Consider the following 17988-nt stretch of genomic DNA (forward strand, 5'->3'; position numbering starts at 1 on the left):
AACAGCACGAACAGCGCTAACAACAGCAACAGTGCTAACAGAGCTAACAGTGGTAACATGGAGGGGATGAAGGGTAGATGTTATACTTTTGGAGTGATGGCATTTAGCCTCATGGGTTGCTACGTTAGCGGTAACCGCTGTATTACTAAAGTGCAGAGCAGTAGCAATTAGCTAGCCAGTGGGACAGTAACTTTAACCTAAGCAATCTTGTCTGGCCAATGGATTTTGTCAGCCAAAATAATAATGTTGCTTACAGATTTAATCAGCAGTTGATAGCTAGTGTAAGCTAATGCTGACACTAAAACTCAAAAAATCCTGAACGAAAAGTTAGCCTCCTCACCACTTAATGGTTTTGATGCAGGGTGAAGTTATAGTTAGTCCTTGAATAAGGTTAAAGTATAATAAATAGAAATAAAGTAAAAATGTTTCCGCTAGGTTACAAGGAATAAGCTAGTTAGCCACGTGTGCTAACATTGGCAACCAAGAAGAGCAGATAAACATGAATCCTATACCTCCATGTTTTTGTTGTTGTGTTTTTGGTTTTGTAAAGTCTAAATAAAAGACACCACTGTCTGAACTACTGAGTTACCAATTATACTTCTCTCTTTTTCCCTGATAGTCTGAATGAGTCACTGAATTTGCAGGTAGTTCTTTTTAAAGAGGTCTAAAAAGTAGCTAAATCTAGCAAGAAAGTCACCAAGTTGGCTGCACTTAACCTATAATTCAGCAAATGTACCACTATCTAACGCAAATTTGGATGGAGTGTAAACTTTCCCAATCCAAATACAGAAAAGGATAGAGCCTTGGGAATAACACTAGGCTACTAGGGAGTAAGCGAGTTAGCCAGGCATGCTAACATTTGCAGCTTATGAAGAGCAGATAAACACAAATCCTTTACCTCACCTTTTTGTTGTTGTTTTTTTTGGTTTTGCAAAGTCTAGATAAAAGACACCACTGTCGAAACTACTGGGTTACCAAATATAGCTCTTATTAGTTAGTGAAAATTAGCTTTAGAGTGTTCCTGGGATTAAATTTTTCTGTAGGCTGATACAGTAGTTAGCGTCGCACTGGTTCCCTTTTCAAAATGCTGATGGAATTTTTAGATTAAATTTTGCTGAAAATAAGCTTGTTTATGCTACCTAAAAGTAAAAAAACCCCACCACTTTCATGAACATTGAAGCCTAAATGCAGTCACCAGAAGTAAAAAGCTAACGTTGAGCTATGAACGAACTACACTACGGTCGCATGACCTAGTGTTAGCACCATAAAAAGACATTTAGCCAGCTGATAGCAACCACCTTTTTCAAGACACATAGAAGCTTCAAAATTCACGAGTGGGGTATTTACTGACATATTTTATGTTATTAATAAAAAGAGAAAGTGTCTTTAGCTTGCGGTAACCACAGACCTTATTTCAGGCATTTAACCAAGAACCCATTGAAAAAAAAACCCATCAACTTTGAGACAAGGAAACTGTGAGTGGTAAAATGCTAACTCATTTCCTGGGTTTAAGAACACTATGGTTACTAAACTATGATTGAACCATTTCTGTTCAGGGGCCTGATTCAGTTAATAGTGCCACTGGATCAGAACACTGTTATACAGCTTTTGTTTACACAGTGTACACAGTGGACTGTTTAGATGGTTAGTAAGCAGAGGTTAAAGAAGCTAATTTGTATCCAGACGTTTAGTTCAAATCCCAAACTGGCTGGGAAGATGGTAGATGGGAAAAAGTGTGACCTACCACACACATAAACACCCACTTAGGCAAACACTATCTTTTGAGCATCTGTGTTGAAGAGCTGGAAGATGTTTTCTCTTACAGGTCATCACACTTTGTGCGAGTAAGTGGGCAGTAATGAAGCTGAGCTGCATTACCACAAACCAATCAAAGACCAATTTACAGACATGTGCACAAACAGTCTCAGACGCTACCCTAAATATGTCTTTGACTGTGAACCTAAAAGAAACCTTCTATTTTCCCAACAGCTGTACATGCACTCCTTATAAAATGTTGTTACTCTCAACATAAGCACACACACATTCACATATCCGCTCTATGTATTTCTCTGACTCTCTCTTCTGTATAGCATCCTTCAAGACGTCTAATGCATTATCAACTGTGTCAAATCTTCCGCTGCAAGATCTGAGATGTTGTTGCCACTGCGGGTATTTTACATTGCACAGAATATTTCCTTCTCTATCATCATCCACAGGTTTCTATATTTCCCATTGTGGTGGCAATCCCTGTGAAACGATCATTTACTTTGATGCACGAGCACAAAGTTTGATCAAAGATTTCAGATTGGTGACGTGAAGTGCATTCACAAAATGAACACTGAATGCCATCTGAGCATTAGATTGCGAGGGCACCTCACCGTGGGGATGTAATGGAGTGCACTGTCAACACAGAAAGCACATTTCCATTCAAAGCTTACTTCTGTCGGGATGGGCGGGGAACATACAATTCTGCTACATCAAACTCTGTATTACTGCTGCTGTTTCTTTTAGTGGCAGATGTCATCTTTTGAGTATGTTAATGGATGCTTCCACATCACTGTTTGCTGAGAGCCAGAGCACAGGTGCCGAAGCCCGAAAAAGGAAGTACTCGAAAATGACTGCTTTCAGTGTTGCATACTGCACTGACGAAAATGAGGTGAGTGATTGTGACTGACCTGTGTTTATATTCTCTCCTCCTCTCTCTGCAGCTGGATGCTTGGTGAAGCATGGTGGTGAAGATGGTTAGAACGCACTTAATAGGGCCACTGTCACGGGGCCGGGTCAAATGGCCGAGCATAATGGGAACAGGAATCCTTTATCTGCTGCTACTATCAACTTGTCTCGGCCAAGACACAGAAGGTAAAGGCAGTCTCCATCATCCCCCTCCTTATCCATGTCTTTTTTCAGCCACTCTTTCTGTCTTTGTCTTCATCTTTTCTCTCTGTTTTATAATTGAGAGTCGAATCCAGGCCGTTCGGCGGGGATTTAATATCAGGGTTGTTCATGTGGCTTTTCTGACTTCAGGCTTATCTTGGGTAGTCAGCCCATCTCAGTCAGCTTCAGTGTGGCACAAGATTTGCCTGATTCATTATTGATCCTGAGATGATTGAAGATGAATAGTGCTTTGTTTCAACAGCCACAACACAATTTGTCAAAGGGTGTTATGATGGTGATGATGATGATGATAAATAGTGCCTTTTCCTGTTCTTATTCCATGTCACATGTCTACCATTTCTACTGGGGTCAGACTTAAAGGTCTAGTGTGTATTATTTTGTGGCATCTAGAGGTGAGTTTGCTGATTTGCTGAACCAACTGAATACCCCTATCCACATGGCAATTTTTTTGTAGTAGGAGGCAAGGGCATGGTCCGTAGTACTCTTCCTCTGATTGGCTAGTACTACTTCAATCAGGAGAGAGTCATTTTTTCAAAGTAAAAAGAATATTTTTTAACATGTGCACATAAGAATGAAAAATATGGTAAGCTTTTGGCGATTAGACCCCATCGAGATGGTATGACTAAAGGAAAGTGATGAATCCATAGGTGAATAGGGCCCCACCCCTCTGGGATCGAGACACTGGTGGTGGTAGAGGTGAAGATAAGATAAGAAGATGGAGAAGTGCCAATGATCTGGATGAGTAGAGGAATGAGCCTTTGTTGAGCTTGTCCAGGACTCTGGATACGATGGCTGGAGGTGAACGGGGTGGAGGATGGTGCAGCAATTCTGCCTAAAATGATGGCTGACAGAAGCAGAGGAGAGAGCAGATGTAAAATTTTGCAGTAGCGTGCTGATTGGCTGATAGAGATCCTGACAAAGTTTGATTGGATAACTAGAAGAGTGAACACCCATAGTCAGCTGATTAGAGGAAAAAGTGGGAGTGGGATGGAGAGAATTGTGAATGGATGAGCACAAAGAAAGTCTTCTATGTCATTTTATCATTAAAAGTTTGTGCTTTTTCTTTGGATATAAACAATATGTGTAACAACATAACAAAAGCTCACAGGTAATCAATGCAATGTGTCATCTTGCTACCACAGTTTACTTCTGTTGTGCATTGTGTAGCGCATCCTGTTGAAGGCACATCCTTGATTACAATGGTTCTTATCAAACCTGGTGGAAATGTGGGCTGGTTCGCTAGATAGTACCAAGATCCAAAGAGTCCTAATCAGAACCTGTTCAATTGCCTGAGCTTTGATGGAAAAGGTATATGTTTGACCATTCTGGGCTACTGTAGAAACATGGAAGTGTAATATGGCAGGCTCCGTGGAAGAGGACTGCAGGGAGTTAGGCTGATGGACCACAGGGACAACAGAAAAAAGTGCGCACATAGACACAATACCTGTAAGTTCATGGTAACATAATGCAACGCAATTATTGTCTCACTTGCCAAAGTTCTAATCAATGACAAATGAAAAGGGCATTAAAAACCTTTTAACTCCATTTGAGCTTAATTTTGATAAAACATAAAAAATATGACACATGCATGTATCTGGCCATATATAAAGAGACATTACCAACTTTGACAGAAAAGTAGCTGTTTTGGCTCTTCATGGTTTTGGCCAGACAGTGACGATACGTTGATGCTAATGTGTTTCCATTGCTAGCTCACCTAGCACCACTGAGCTAGCTAACGTTACAGCTCAACCAAGGAGAACGCCATTAGTGTTTACATGTGGCACTGTCAAAAGCACAAGCCTCTCGCCAATTAGTGAAGCACGCTTCCTTCTGTGCAGTGATGTGGTTTGCGAGTAGAATTCGGTAGACAGAAAATTGTTCCTACTATCGGAAACTGCGCACAACAAGTTCTGTGGAATATCTTAGATAACTGAGTCATGATTAGGGTTGCAGCGATGTATCGTTGTCAAGGTATACCATGAAATAAGTTGAAGGTTATCATACCATGTACATATCTACACCTATCTACGACACTGAAAAAAAATGCAACTGGATTTGCAAAGAGGAGACTTTTTACACATACTTCCCTTGACAAAATGGCTTCAAGTTTTAATTACAGTAATGAAATGTTTGTCGACCAAAATTAACCCTTCGATTTTCATGCCTTTCAGGGTCATTCTGATTGATAATGATATAAATTATTTAATATCGTGATACCGTGAAACTAGGATATTTTTTGAGGCGGTTATCGTACCTTGAACATCTCATACCGTAGCAACCCTAGTTTGATTTCTGGAAAGAGAGGTTTTTGAGTTTTTTAAATGTATCTACTATCTAGTATCTAGTTCCGTTATATTCAAGAGAAAGCAGGCATCTCTACAGCCGATATCCCCAACACTCAAAAGCTCACACCTAAACAATCTTGACTGATAAGTAGGTGAAAAAAGTAGGTGAGAATATAAACATCAATTTATGATTGAGCAGTGAACTGTCCCTTTATGTTTTTGTCAACTATGTTATAATTATCAGTTTTAGTGTCAATATCAAAATGTTTCTTCTCTCACTTCACAATATGAGAAGAATCTGCAGGTAATTTGATAATAAGAATATTAAACAGAGGGGAAAAAATGTGCCAGGGCTATTTTAGTGTTGGAAAAAACACCCACGTTCATATTGCCCTGAACTGAGAGCAAACTGAAGCAAGGTAAGACAGAAATTAAGTCATCACCGATAGGAGAGCTCAGCATAATACTCTCTTGACTTTCTGCTCGATTTGTCAGAATATTAATATTCCATTTAACTCTTAGTCCTTGCGATTTATCTGGTTGGCATTTAGCTGACAGGGCTCTGCAGCCAAAGGTGAATGTCTGTGAGCGTGTACATTTCTGTGCAGAGGTAGAAGGTGAGCATCATCTCGGCTTTTTTATTGTGAATTCAGCGAAGTATACAAATAATTCAGATCTCCCTGGACCCATCTGTCTCTCCTCTTTTCTCCTCATCACACTTGTCCACCTGCATTCATTTATACCTGTGAAACTATGTTTCCTAAACAGGGTCTCACAAACAGAATTGCAGGTCTTACTCTGGCAGATCTGTACATAACAAGAATAGAAGGTTTTAATGAGCCTGGATTTTCCCCGGCTTGACAGACAATATGTTACTCAGTTTGGGTCCCATCACGACATTGGTGTGTTTTTAATGAGTCCCAGGATGAGCAGTTGATTTTAGCTGTTTGGACCCCCGCATGACAAGAGTGCTGGTATGTTTTAATTAGCCTGGGTCCCAAGGTACAGTAAGACTATATTTACTCAGTTTGGGTTCCCCGAGTGACAAGAGTATATTTTTAATGAGGGTGTGAGACCACACAATGTGTCAAATCAGGCTTTCGGGCTGAAAGTTTAACAGCTACCAACCCTTTTACTCCCGTTTGTTTACCCCAAAAAACCTGTCATGACTAATTAAGTAATTAAGCTCATAATGTTTTAATGCTCATTACCGAGTTTGACTTGTAGCACACGTCTTGCGTGCTCTAGCTATTGTTGCATTCCTTAACGTTACTGAATGTTACTCGGGCTGAAAGTAGCAGACTGAAATGCAAACCCTCTGCTCTGTTGAATTCCTGTACTCGACTCTGATTATGAATTCATTTGAAGCCTGCGGTGTGTAGGCGGTGCTTCACTGGTTGTTTTAATTGAATGTGACTTATCTGCGAGTATGAACAGGACACAACAGAAGGCATGAAAAGAGTTATGCTTGAGTCGTCGTCGTATATTGAGTGTGATGTGTGTGTCTCTGCATTCAGGCTGCTGTGAGTGTATCCCTATGCACCTGCGTGATTGTCTATGAGAGTTCCTGCATGACAATGAAACAGGTCTGTGTGTGTGTGTCATGACATGCCTGTGATTATGTGGCACAGCTGCAGTGAGTTAAATGATAAGAGTGCTTGCCAAAAAGAGAGAATAATAACACCATGTGAACCAGATATTACCAGATAGCTCCTCTCTCGGCGTGACTTTTTCTCAGACCAGCCAGCATTGTGCAGGATATTCTGCAAAAGGACTCCGACTCTATGTAAATGACAGTTCCTAGCGTGACTGTGACCCTCTCCCAAACCGATTCCTACTCACTAGTCCTTCACTACGGAGTGTCACTCTGAATGAATGAACTCGCAGCTGTGTAGGGCTCTCTGCATTGAGAGGGAGGGTATAAATAAACAGGTGAATTGTGGGTCACATTCATCACCATCTACAATAGCAGGAAACATCCATTACTATAGATACTGATGGACAGCATACTCATACAGCTGTTGACATAGATCTCCTATTATTCAACACCATGGCTGAAACAATAGACTGAGTCACAATGACGTTACACTAACAACTTCAGTCACTTCCAGGTAGTCTACTGGCAATTCATTTCAATTTTGAAGATGTGAAACTGGCAAACTTTTTTTATTTCTGTTGTGACTTTCAGCTGTAACTGTAATGTTTAAAGATACAGTGGTGGAAAAAAGTTTTCGGACACCCCATGCATTTGTGAAATATTGCATTAAGAATCACTCTTAGGTCTTCAAGTGCAATTTCTTTTAGTACAGTCACAGCCAAAATACTAAATAAATCCTAAAAAAGCCATTAAAAACTTAAAATTGATTGGTTCCATAAAAATACATAAGAAATTTTGAGTATTGGGTCATTTTGGTACCAGTGATGAAGGTCGTTCTTTTTATTAAAAGACACAATTTTTGTTGCCAAGCTTCGTGTCTACATAAAGCCAGCACATTTGAAAGTTCTTCAGACACAAAAATGGCTAAAACAAGGAACCTAACGCAGGAAACACGCCTGAAGATAAAGATTCTCAGCCAGGAAGGGCACAGCTGCCGCCAGATAGCCAGGAAGTGCAGATGCAGTCCTTCAGCAGTTGGATACACTCTGCAGAAATACAGACGAACCAACAGCTTGGAAGACAAACCAAGATCTGGGCGTCCAAGGGTTTCTTCAGCAAGAAATGACCGCATCCTGATCCGCATGTGCAGTCAAAACCGCTGAATGACATCACAGGAACTTCAGCAGCAGTGGTCAAACCAAACTGGTGTCCAGTGTTCCACCCGCACTGTACGTGGCCGACTTGGCTTAAGGTCCTACAAGGCTATCAAGAAGCCCCTGATCAATGAGAGACAGAGGTTAGCCCGGCGTCGTTGGGCCCAGGCACACAAGAGCTGGACAGCCAGGAAATGGAAGAAGATTTTGTGGTCAGATGAGTCCAGTTTCCAGCTTTATCTTCCTCCTACTAATGTGAGGGTGCAGAAGGCCAGGCGAAGCATTATCTCCAGCATGTACAGTACCTACTGTCAAGCATGGTGGAGGCAGTATCATGGTTTGGGGATGCATGAGTGCTGCTGGTGTTGGTCATCTCACTGTCTGTGATGGCACATTGAACTCTACCATGTATTGTACCATTCTCGAAACCCACATGCTCCCTTCTGCGCGTGCACTGTTCCGTCGAGGTAAAAACTGGATGTTTCAACAAGATAATGCCCCTTGCCACACATCCAAGGCCAGTAGAACTTGGCTGCAGGAGCACAGTATCCAGGTCTTAGAGTGGCCAGCTCAATCCCCGGACATGAGCCCCATTGAAAATCTGTGGTGGATTATCAAAAGGTCTGTTTCAAAGCATAAACCAGAGAATTTAGAAGAATTAAAAGCAGTAATTCAAGAAGAATGGGACAAGATTACCCCTCAACAGTGTGAAAGGCTCGTGGGGAACATGCCAGCCAGGATTAGAGCTCTACTACGTGCCAGTGGCAGGACTACTAAATATTAATTTGATGATGTGATGGTTTATTTATTTTTTGTTCAGTTTTGAACACATTCTCTGTTATTTGTTGACTTTGATACCGACAATGTTGAGAACTGACATATTGAAACTGTCAAGAATTTAGTTTTGTTTTGTTTTTCTTACAAAACAAAAAATATAGATTGTATTTGTTTGTATCTGTCTAATGCAGCCACACCTTTTGAAACACAAAAAAGATTTTTCCACAAATATTTCATGATAATATTTGAAATTATGTAAAATTTTAAGGGTGTCCGAAAACTTTTTTCCATCACTGTATATAGTCTAATATCAATAGATATATCAGTCTAGATGTACACTTCATTTCAGTATTTTCACCATGTTACCTGGCATACTAACCAATTGAGACTGTGGTAGACCAGCAACTCCAGGGGCACGTTAAATCTCAAAACTGTGTGCATCATTTTGCTACAGTCTTTTGTTTGGTGGATGTGTCAGAGGTGTATCGCATCAGCAGGGATGTGTACATAAACTAAATTCTAGTGGGTCTTTACATATTGTTCATACAGTTTTTATTTCACACTCGGCACAGTGCTACAGTGGTTAGCGTTGTCACCTCACAGCAAGAGGGTATCTAGTTCAAACCCCAGGGTTGGAGAGCCCTTCTGTGTGGCATTTGCATGTTCTCCCCGTGTCAGCGTGGGTTTACGCCGGGTGCTCCGGCTTCCTCCAACAACCCAGAGACAAACAGGTTAGGTTAATTGGTGACTCTAAATTGTCCGTAGGTGTGAATGTGAGGGTGAATGGTTGTCTGTCTCAATGTGTCAGCCCTGTGATAGTCTGGCGACCTGTCCAGGGTGTACCCTGCCTCTGCCCAATGTCAGCTGGGATAGGCTGGCCCCCGCGACCTCAACAGGATAAGCAGCTATGGAAATGAATGAATTTTACACTTTTGGCAATGTAAATGTATGTTTCCCATACTGATGAAGTCCCTTTGAAAGGTGCTGAATTCAACCCTGGTGTCTTAAATTAAACTTTTGTCTATGTTTTTTGGGCTGAATGCAGCCCATTGTTCTGCTAAGTTACATTACTGTTTTGTCAGTGGAGTCTGGTGGCTTTGATAAAATGGCTTCAATTCCCTGTCAGAAAAGGCTGTCTGAAGGTTAAGTGGTGAAAATATTGCGTAAAGCTGCATAAAACTGTGTAAACTTAAATCGTTATCGATTTTATTTTTTTAGGTGGCTAAATTTGGGCTGATTCAGTCTATCAGCATGTTGAATGTCTTTCCTTCCTCCTTATCTGACTTCTGTTAGCCCATTGCTACTTTTCTAGGCTGATCGATTGGTGGACTAGCATGAAACCCTCTACAGAAATTTATATCATGTCACCTGGTCATCACAACAAGTCCTCCAACCCGTATCACCACATAGATCATTTGTTCCTACACTCAAATACAACTCACAGGAGCATTTCCTGAATTAGTGCCCCCACTGAACCGATGGAATCATTTGTTTCCTACTGAAGGAGTAAATGACCATTAACGGTCGCTGTTTTTCCATGTTATTAACATTGTGAAGTGGTTGCAGATTGGTTTAGGCACCAAAGATACTTGGTTAAGTTTAGGAAAAGATGGTTTGGATTTAAGGTTCTGTATGAGACATTTAGAGCATTAACATAGCAGAAAACTGGTATTTGCTATGTAGCGATATGGTGGAGTAATGGCGTCCTGAGCAGAGAATGAAGTCACACTCCCTCCGTGTGTGTTGTAATCTGAGTTTCTCTGTGGTTTCACCTTTGCGTCATTATAATTACTACAGCCACTAGAGGTTGTGGCCTAACAATGGACATTAATATTGGTCGTAATAAGGTGCTTGCACTATTTGGGAAAGGCTGTGTTGTAAAAGTACATAGAGTAAAAGATTAACATACATAAAGTATTATCAATGATATAGCAAGTCAGAATTTTAATTTATATGATGTTTTTTCTATCATATTATTATCATCCAGCACTCACACCTTTGACTAAGTCAGTACTTATTGTAAGTGTTGTACGCTTCACTCCACACTAGCTGGTCCTTAATATGGTGAACCCTCCATGGGAATGGTGAAGCCAACAGATGGGGTGAAGGTATTGGGGTCTTGTTGTCATTGAGCGTATGCATTAATTGTCCGTCAGATGCCACATATAGCAGATGGGGCGAAGAGTATTTCCCCCCAGACTCTTTTCAAAGAGTGAAAACTGAATGCTCTAATTTCAATTCTTCATAAAACTTGCTTATGTTTAGGCTACAACTGATACCGATAATGGGTAATTACTAGGGATGCACCAAAATGAAAATTTGTGGCCGAAGCCAAATAATATTAAACGCTTGACCGAATACCAAGTACCAAATACCGAATATCGTTGTTTAGTTTTTCATTAGTTTTTCAGATGAACCCTCTCCAGATTAGTGTTGTCACGGTACCAAAATTGGATCCCACTGTACGATACCAATGAAAATACCATGGTTCTGAGTAGTATCACGATACAACGAAAATGAGGCAGATGTGCCTTTTGTCATTTATAAAAAGATAAATCACTTTTCTATAATACATCAATGATATTTCAATGGAATAAATTACTTATTGACTTATTCACACTTCAAAAACAGCATCAATAAGTGATGAACATAGGGGGGATCAAAATAAAATAAATAAATAAAATAAGAATCAACCAGCCAACCTCCTCCTCCTTCATAAGTAAAGAACAGTCCCTAAAGTGCAGTGAGGTTTGTGGCCCGTTAACGGCTCGTTTCTCCTCTGACACATCACATACCTGTGTTCGGCTGGCTCGGCTGTTCAGGTACTTCTGGGCAGTCATGACACCAAGAAGAGGATATTATTGGAGCTGACTTATCCGTCGCCGGTAAGCCGATGGCTGCCGTATTTGACAGGAATACATCACTGTCTGTGTCTGTGACCCCCGTTCAACCCACAATCGGTGGGATTCGCCTTTCGTTTCTGCTGCTGGTTGAAATCTGTAGGCTGCTCGCACAGCGTGCTGAATGATTTAAGCCTATTTTGCTCGCTCAAAACTATTTTTAGTCCCAAATGCGAGTGCGGTGACGGATGGATCGCCACACTGCCAACATTTTACTCCGTGCGTCACGGCACGCTGTTTGATTGCGTTATCAAAACTGCGCCACTATTATTCGGCCTTGCTTTTAACTTATTCCACCGAATACCGAATGTGTGTTTTTTTGCAATATTCGGCCGAATTTATTCGGTTACCGAATATTTGGTGCATCCCTAGTAATTACCTGCTTCTCATGGCCAATAACTGATACGATAACCAATAATGTCACATTTTTGTATTTTAAAAAGTGTATAACCCGTGGTTTATGTACACCTGAGGGTAAGAAAGGCTGAGATTTTGTGAAAAAATATGGCTGATTTAATATTCCATAGCTCTGACTGAACCAAATCAAATTGACATCACTAGTGCTAACACAGCAAAAACAACTACTACTAACAGAGACAAACAGTGACAGCTGACTCATATGAATGAGTTGAATGTGCGTTTACACTTCCGCGATACATTTGGTGTATGAAATGTATATTGTCATCCTGCATTTTTATAAACACACCCAGGTACTACCTCGACATCCCACGATAGATGAGCCTACAGCTACCAAGTAGAACGGCAATGGGCTATTGATTCACCTCACACATTAACGCTCAACTCAGACAAACAAGTGGCTGTATCTCACACACATGTAGCCGGAGATGTAACGATACAAATAAACGCTATTTGTAGTATCACATGGCTAGTGATTATTAATAAGTTCAACAACAGAGTCGAGCCTTTTAAAAGCTCGGTGTTGGATGTGAGCCGCTGCTGCTAATTAGCTCGTGCTAACACCCTGGAGATGGGCCTTCAGCGCTGCGTCTATGAAGCGGGAGCTATAACCTGTTTACCAGTTGCAGGAAGTTTGCTGATCTGGTGGGGTGTCAAGAGGTCAGTGATCAGACCCTCGGCGCAATCCCATTGTCTTCCTCTTAAACTGTGAAAGACGCCCACACTGCGACATGTTTTGCCCTGTAGACATCATGCTGCAGTTGTTGTTCTTCTCTGTTTATTAGCAGCTCGCAAACCAACTCTAAGGCACATGTACCACCACCCACTGTGTCAGGTGTGTAGATGCTGCTCTTGTCAGGTCAATGAAAGCAGTCTAGCTTCATAATATCAGCGCTATTTATCAGATATGATTTTAATTATCGTCTGATGATTTATTGGCCCGATACATATCGTTCATCCCTAGCATCAGGGGTTGATCTTCTGGCCACGATAAGTTTTGCAGCCAAAGCAACAACCTTTAAAACTTCCATCATTCTCAACTTCCATATAAAAACACTAAAATACAACTGAACATAATTGAACGCAGTAACACGCAGGACATAATACCTTTGTGGAGTCATGTACAGTATTGAGGTATTGATTCCATTCTTGTATCAGACTCTACTACATGTGCAGGTGTCTGTGATATTGTGTCCACCCCCTGTGCATCTGCGTGATGGAGGAGGACAGTATGACAAATCTGCTACACCGCTAATGTCAATTGTGCCGGCGTGGTGGGCTGGGGCTGCAGATTTATGGTATATTTTGTGCGTGTGTCAGCATGTGCGAGGGTGTCAGTGTGTGGCTGTGGGTGGAGTTTTCAAGGTGATTTCAATATTTATTACTGCTTTCCTTTGTTGTTAGATGTTTCATCCGAAGTGAACGTCTCTCCCATCTGTCCTCACTTCAGCCCTCGCTTCTCTTCTTTCTCTGTCTTTGTCCCTTTCACTGACTTTTTTTCGTCTCCTTCTCATCGGCCCCTGTTATCTCCCGGTTGTATCCACGTATCTAAAGCAGACTAGTATTTCTCTGCATTGGTATTTCTTTGCCTCTGGAACTTTTCCCCTTTCACATTTTTCGCTGTTTCTTTCTCTGTGTTGCCTGCCTTTACTCTGCTGCACTCTCAATGTCCCTACTTTTCTCTCGCCACCTCTGAACGTTACTTTCAAAAAGCTGCGCCTTCACATCATTATTGTGTTAAGTCAACGAAAGCTGTAGTACCAGAGGTTCCGTCCTTGACACACACATACAGCACGTATAAACCTTTGAATACCCTCAGTATGCATTGGAAATAGTGCACTGATCAGTGCCACTGAGTTTGAAGAGTTCAGATAAAACTTCACATAAAGAGGAGAGTAGGAGGAAAAATTCAATACTGTGGTAAGGTTTATCTACTTTCATTTTGAGTATGTCGACAATATGTCCAGTATAGCCTGGCATAAAGACCGCAGGCAGGAGGAAAGTTGACTTGATGTACTTTGGGGTAGTTGGATCCATTTCCTGATTAACAACAGTTAACAGTTTAATTATCCACCCAGCACCTCTGTGCAGCATCTTCAGCCAGCACATGTTGCCATCCAGCATTTGCATATTTCTCTGTACAGACTGTACAAACCTGGCAACCTAACTGAGACTTTCACATCGCCTTGCTGTTGCTCATCAAGAAATAACTCAGGCAAGTAATCCCCCCTAAAACCACAAACATTTTTACATTTCTGTTTATGGGCTGAACAAAGGAGACATTAGTGAGCTTCGGAAAGAGGCCGGGCTATTTGTTTCCTCCTTGCTAAGCTAGACTAAAGACATCTTGATTCTAGCTTTGCGCTTAAAAGTAACCTGTGGATGGTTCTTGCAGACACACTGTCCTTGAGATCAGAATTTCCCCTCCTGGGGCAGATGTTTAGGATTATAACGTGGGTTTTCCTTGGTTAAATCAGGGGTGTGCAAAGCAGGAAAATGCAGGCTGTTTTCTCTTACTGGTGAATTTGAATGACGAGGCATGGTGGGTGATTTTGTTGATCTGGATGGTATCAGAGCCGCCACCTCTCACACATTGACCAGATTACAGTCAAGTGTCTGTCCAATGCGTCAGGAGCATGCCAAACGTGATTTTGCTAATTTAGTGGGCAGACTCCCTTGACAGTTTAGAAATCCTGTGGAAAGTTTAACACAGAGGGAACGTATTGTTGTTTGGGACTAGGGACGGAAATTCAATTTTTAAAGTTTAGCTTTGAACCTGAACAATGTCTATCACGTCGTAGTTCTCATCACAGAAACATATATACCTGTAGGCTATTATAATTACCATAGAACTTCAATTAATAGTCCGGGCTGTACTTGCTTTAATCACCTCATCTTTACCAAGAGTGTCTCTCCGTTAGTTTGGTGCTACAGTATTTACATTGAATCATTCAGCATAACGTTTGCCAACCTTTGTTAATTCCTGCGATTACAGAAAAGTTAATGAAGTGAAGCTCCAGAAGTTAACGTTAGCTTAACTAGAGCCCTTTGGACAACAGCTAACAATGATGTACGATCACCAAAGTACAAAACTAGAACAAAATAGGCTAATGAACAACGCAGCTAGGAGCTAACTGTAGCTAACGTTAGCTAGAGATGTTAAAGATAACTTTATATTTCTTTCCAGCAAAGTGACAATATGTTGCCTCAAACACGATGTTGTCTTACCTTAGAACAGATGTAGACATCACTGTTAATCTTATTCACATTGAGTTGATGTTGTGGTCTAACGTTACCACACAACTTTATCCAAAGGAGACACTTTTCTCGGTTGAAATGTGGTTTAAAGGGTAAAAAATACACCTTGTCGCTCCTGTGTCGGAGTTGTATGTACCCCATGCGCACCGTTTGACCATTTTTAAACTTCAAATCTCCGAAAAAGCTCATAAAATCAAACAAAACTGACTTTCTGTAATGCATTTCAATGGACGTCCAGGCAGAGAATGTCCGAGTGTATGGGAATGGCTATACGCACTGTGATTGGCTCTTCGTGTTTGAGGGCGGGGCTTAGCATTGGTCAACTAGGACTAGGCTTTAACTGAAGTTTTATGGTAAATATGTAGAGCACCAGGCAACATTTTTGGCCACACTCGTCCAAGCACCCTGTAACCAGATGTTTAGGATGGAGACACGGGTTTTAAGAGACTTGTACAAGCAGACAGTCCAGAGGGAGTAGCAGAGGAAGCAGTTTTTTGTTTTTTTTAACAACTGACCCTTCTTCTGCCCTTGAATATAGACTGGTCACTCATAGTGTAGCATCAGCCAACTTTGACGCAGCGTCCAATAGGGGTGGGAGGAAAAACTTTTACAACATAGTTTTGCAGTACTTTTGTGTGGCTATATTGTGTTTTTGCATGGATGCCAAGTATTTTGTTTTATTATATAAATTATTAAATTTAAACTTATTTAAATGTATTATATTTAAAGAGATGTTGACAAAGTTTGCCTTTAAACATGTAATTAGCAGTAGAAAAAAGGTAATAAATTGCAGTGTATCACGCTATATGTTATTGCAATATTCAGCACATTGCAGCACATTTAAGATATCAGTAATATTGTATCGTGACTTAAGTATCGTGATCATATCGTATCGTTGGGCCTCTGGTGATTCATCACTTCAGTTAGAGACTGTAGATGGAACAGAAACCTGCTGCCTTTCGATCAGTGGTTCCCAACTGGTGAGTCACGGTCCAAAAGTGGGTTGCGGGCCTATACTTAATGGACTCACAAGCATTTCAGGTTTGTAAAAAACGAACTTTAAGTATACTAAATTTCTGGCACAGAGTTTTTACTCTGAAGTGCTGTTTCCTGCTGTAGAGTGAGTGACTAATGGACAGCCACTCAACAGAGACAGCAAAGTAGCTTGACAACATGGCCAAACACAAGTGTGAACAACTAAGCCTTTTGAGGATGCCTCTGTCAGACCCAATCATAATACTTTAACCTGTGGGATCAAACAGGCGTTTTTTGGGCCTATAATAGCTTTTCAAGTCAGTTGTTGTTACTGTCCCTACTTTTTTGAAACACGTTGCGAACATCACATTCAGAATGAGTGTTTATTTACAAAAAAAACCCAATAGTTTATCAGATTGAACATTGAATATCTTGTCTTTGGCCTGTGGTCAGTTGATTATAGGTCGAAAAAGATTCACAAATCATTGCATTCTGTTTTTACATTTCACACAGCCTCACAACTTTTTTGAAATTGGGGTTGTACTGAAGCACATCAGAGAACATGACTGTTGATATTTATGTGTTCAAAAGCACCCTGCCCAGCGCCTGCAAGCGATAACCACCCAAAAAAAGCCCAAACTTGTTTGGAGCGTGCAGTCTCCTCACAACATGATGTCATTAGATGTTACCCACGTTTTTTGCCCCCCACATGTTCAACCCAATTCAGCACCATGGTACCTTTAAAGCACACACATGACATTGACATCAATCCTCACATCTCTTCATCATACAGAAAGCGAATAAACACATCACCCAAAATGTCAAACCATTCCTTTTAAATCTCTTTTGATCCTCATCTCCTCCACAGCAGAGTCAGAATCCAGGCTGTACCTCCAGACAACAACAGTTGCTGGCTACCATAAGAGCATTTGGGGTTACTGGAGGGGTGTTTATGTATTTCCACCATGCGTCCTCAGAACGACTATCGTCTGATTACCACCACTACCGCTGTCAGCTGTGTTCAGCCCCACACCAGTCAGGAACAGACCTGACATAGTGAGACAGAGACAGAGGGAGAGAGGGGGAGAGAGTCAGGATAATGGATAAGCCAGCACAGTGACAAAGTGGTGATCCCTACAGCACTGTGCCTGCATGTGTGTGTGTGTCTTTGTGTGTGTGTGTGTGTGTGTGTGTGTGTGTGTGTGTGTGTCTTTGTGTGTGTGTGTGTGTGCGAGCGGGTCTACAATCCGTTTTCTCCAGAGATACATCAATCTAACACAAGGTCACACTGTCTCTCTTCGACAATCCTCTCCTTTTACTCCTCTTTCCACAACCTTCCATCCACCCTCTCCTTCTCCTCTCTTCTTTCAATCTTTCCTCCTTTACCTTTCCTCCCCTTCTTTTTTCCTCCCTGTCCCCCTGTCTCACCTCTTCAATTGTGTACCTTCCTCTGTCCTCCATGGATGAATGGATCGGGGTGGGGGGGTGGATGGATAGATGAATGGGTGATGGATGAACGGCTGGCTGGTTGGGTAGCTGAGGGAAGACGGAGAGGAATCGGACCCCAGGGAAAGGTGCAGATTGGTGTACCTGCTGATGGAAGCTTAAAAAGGACATGACACATGAGAACTTTGAGAGTAAAAAACACCCTCTCTTCCTGTCTGTCTGCACCTTTTACTACCATGCCTTTCAATCCTCCTGTCAGAAAGATTGTGTAGTATATTTTTAGA

The 17988-nt window shown here is 41.3% G+C and overlaps 1 protein-coding gene across 1 annotated transcript in view; it reads left to right on the forward strand.

Moving 5' to 3' along the window:
- The window catches only part of LOC125881273 (protocadherin-15-like), a 363072-nt gene that overhangs the window by 50148 nt on the left and 294936 nt on the right, over window positions 1-17988 (forward strand). The window contains exon 2 of the mRNA XM_049564361.1: window positions 2709-2859. Within this exon, the coding sequence (XP_049420318.1) occupies window positions 2727-2859 (133 nt within the window). The 5' untranslated portion in view covers window positions 2709-2726. The remainder of the gene's footprint in view (window positions 1-2708; window positions 2860-17988) is intronic.

Source organism: Epinephelus fuscoguttatus, linkage group LG20 (assembly GCF_011397635.1).
Source record: "Epinephelus fuscoguttatus linkage group LG20, E.fuscoguttatus.final_Chr_v1".
NCBI lineage: Eukaryota > Metazoa > Chordata > Actinopteri > Perciformes > Serranidae > Epinephelus > Epinephelus fuscoguttatus.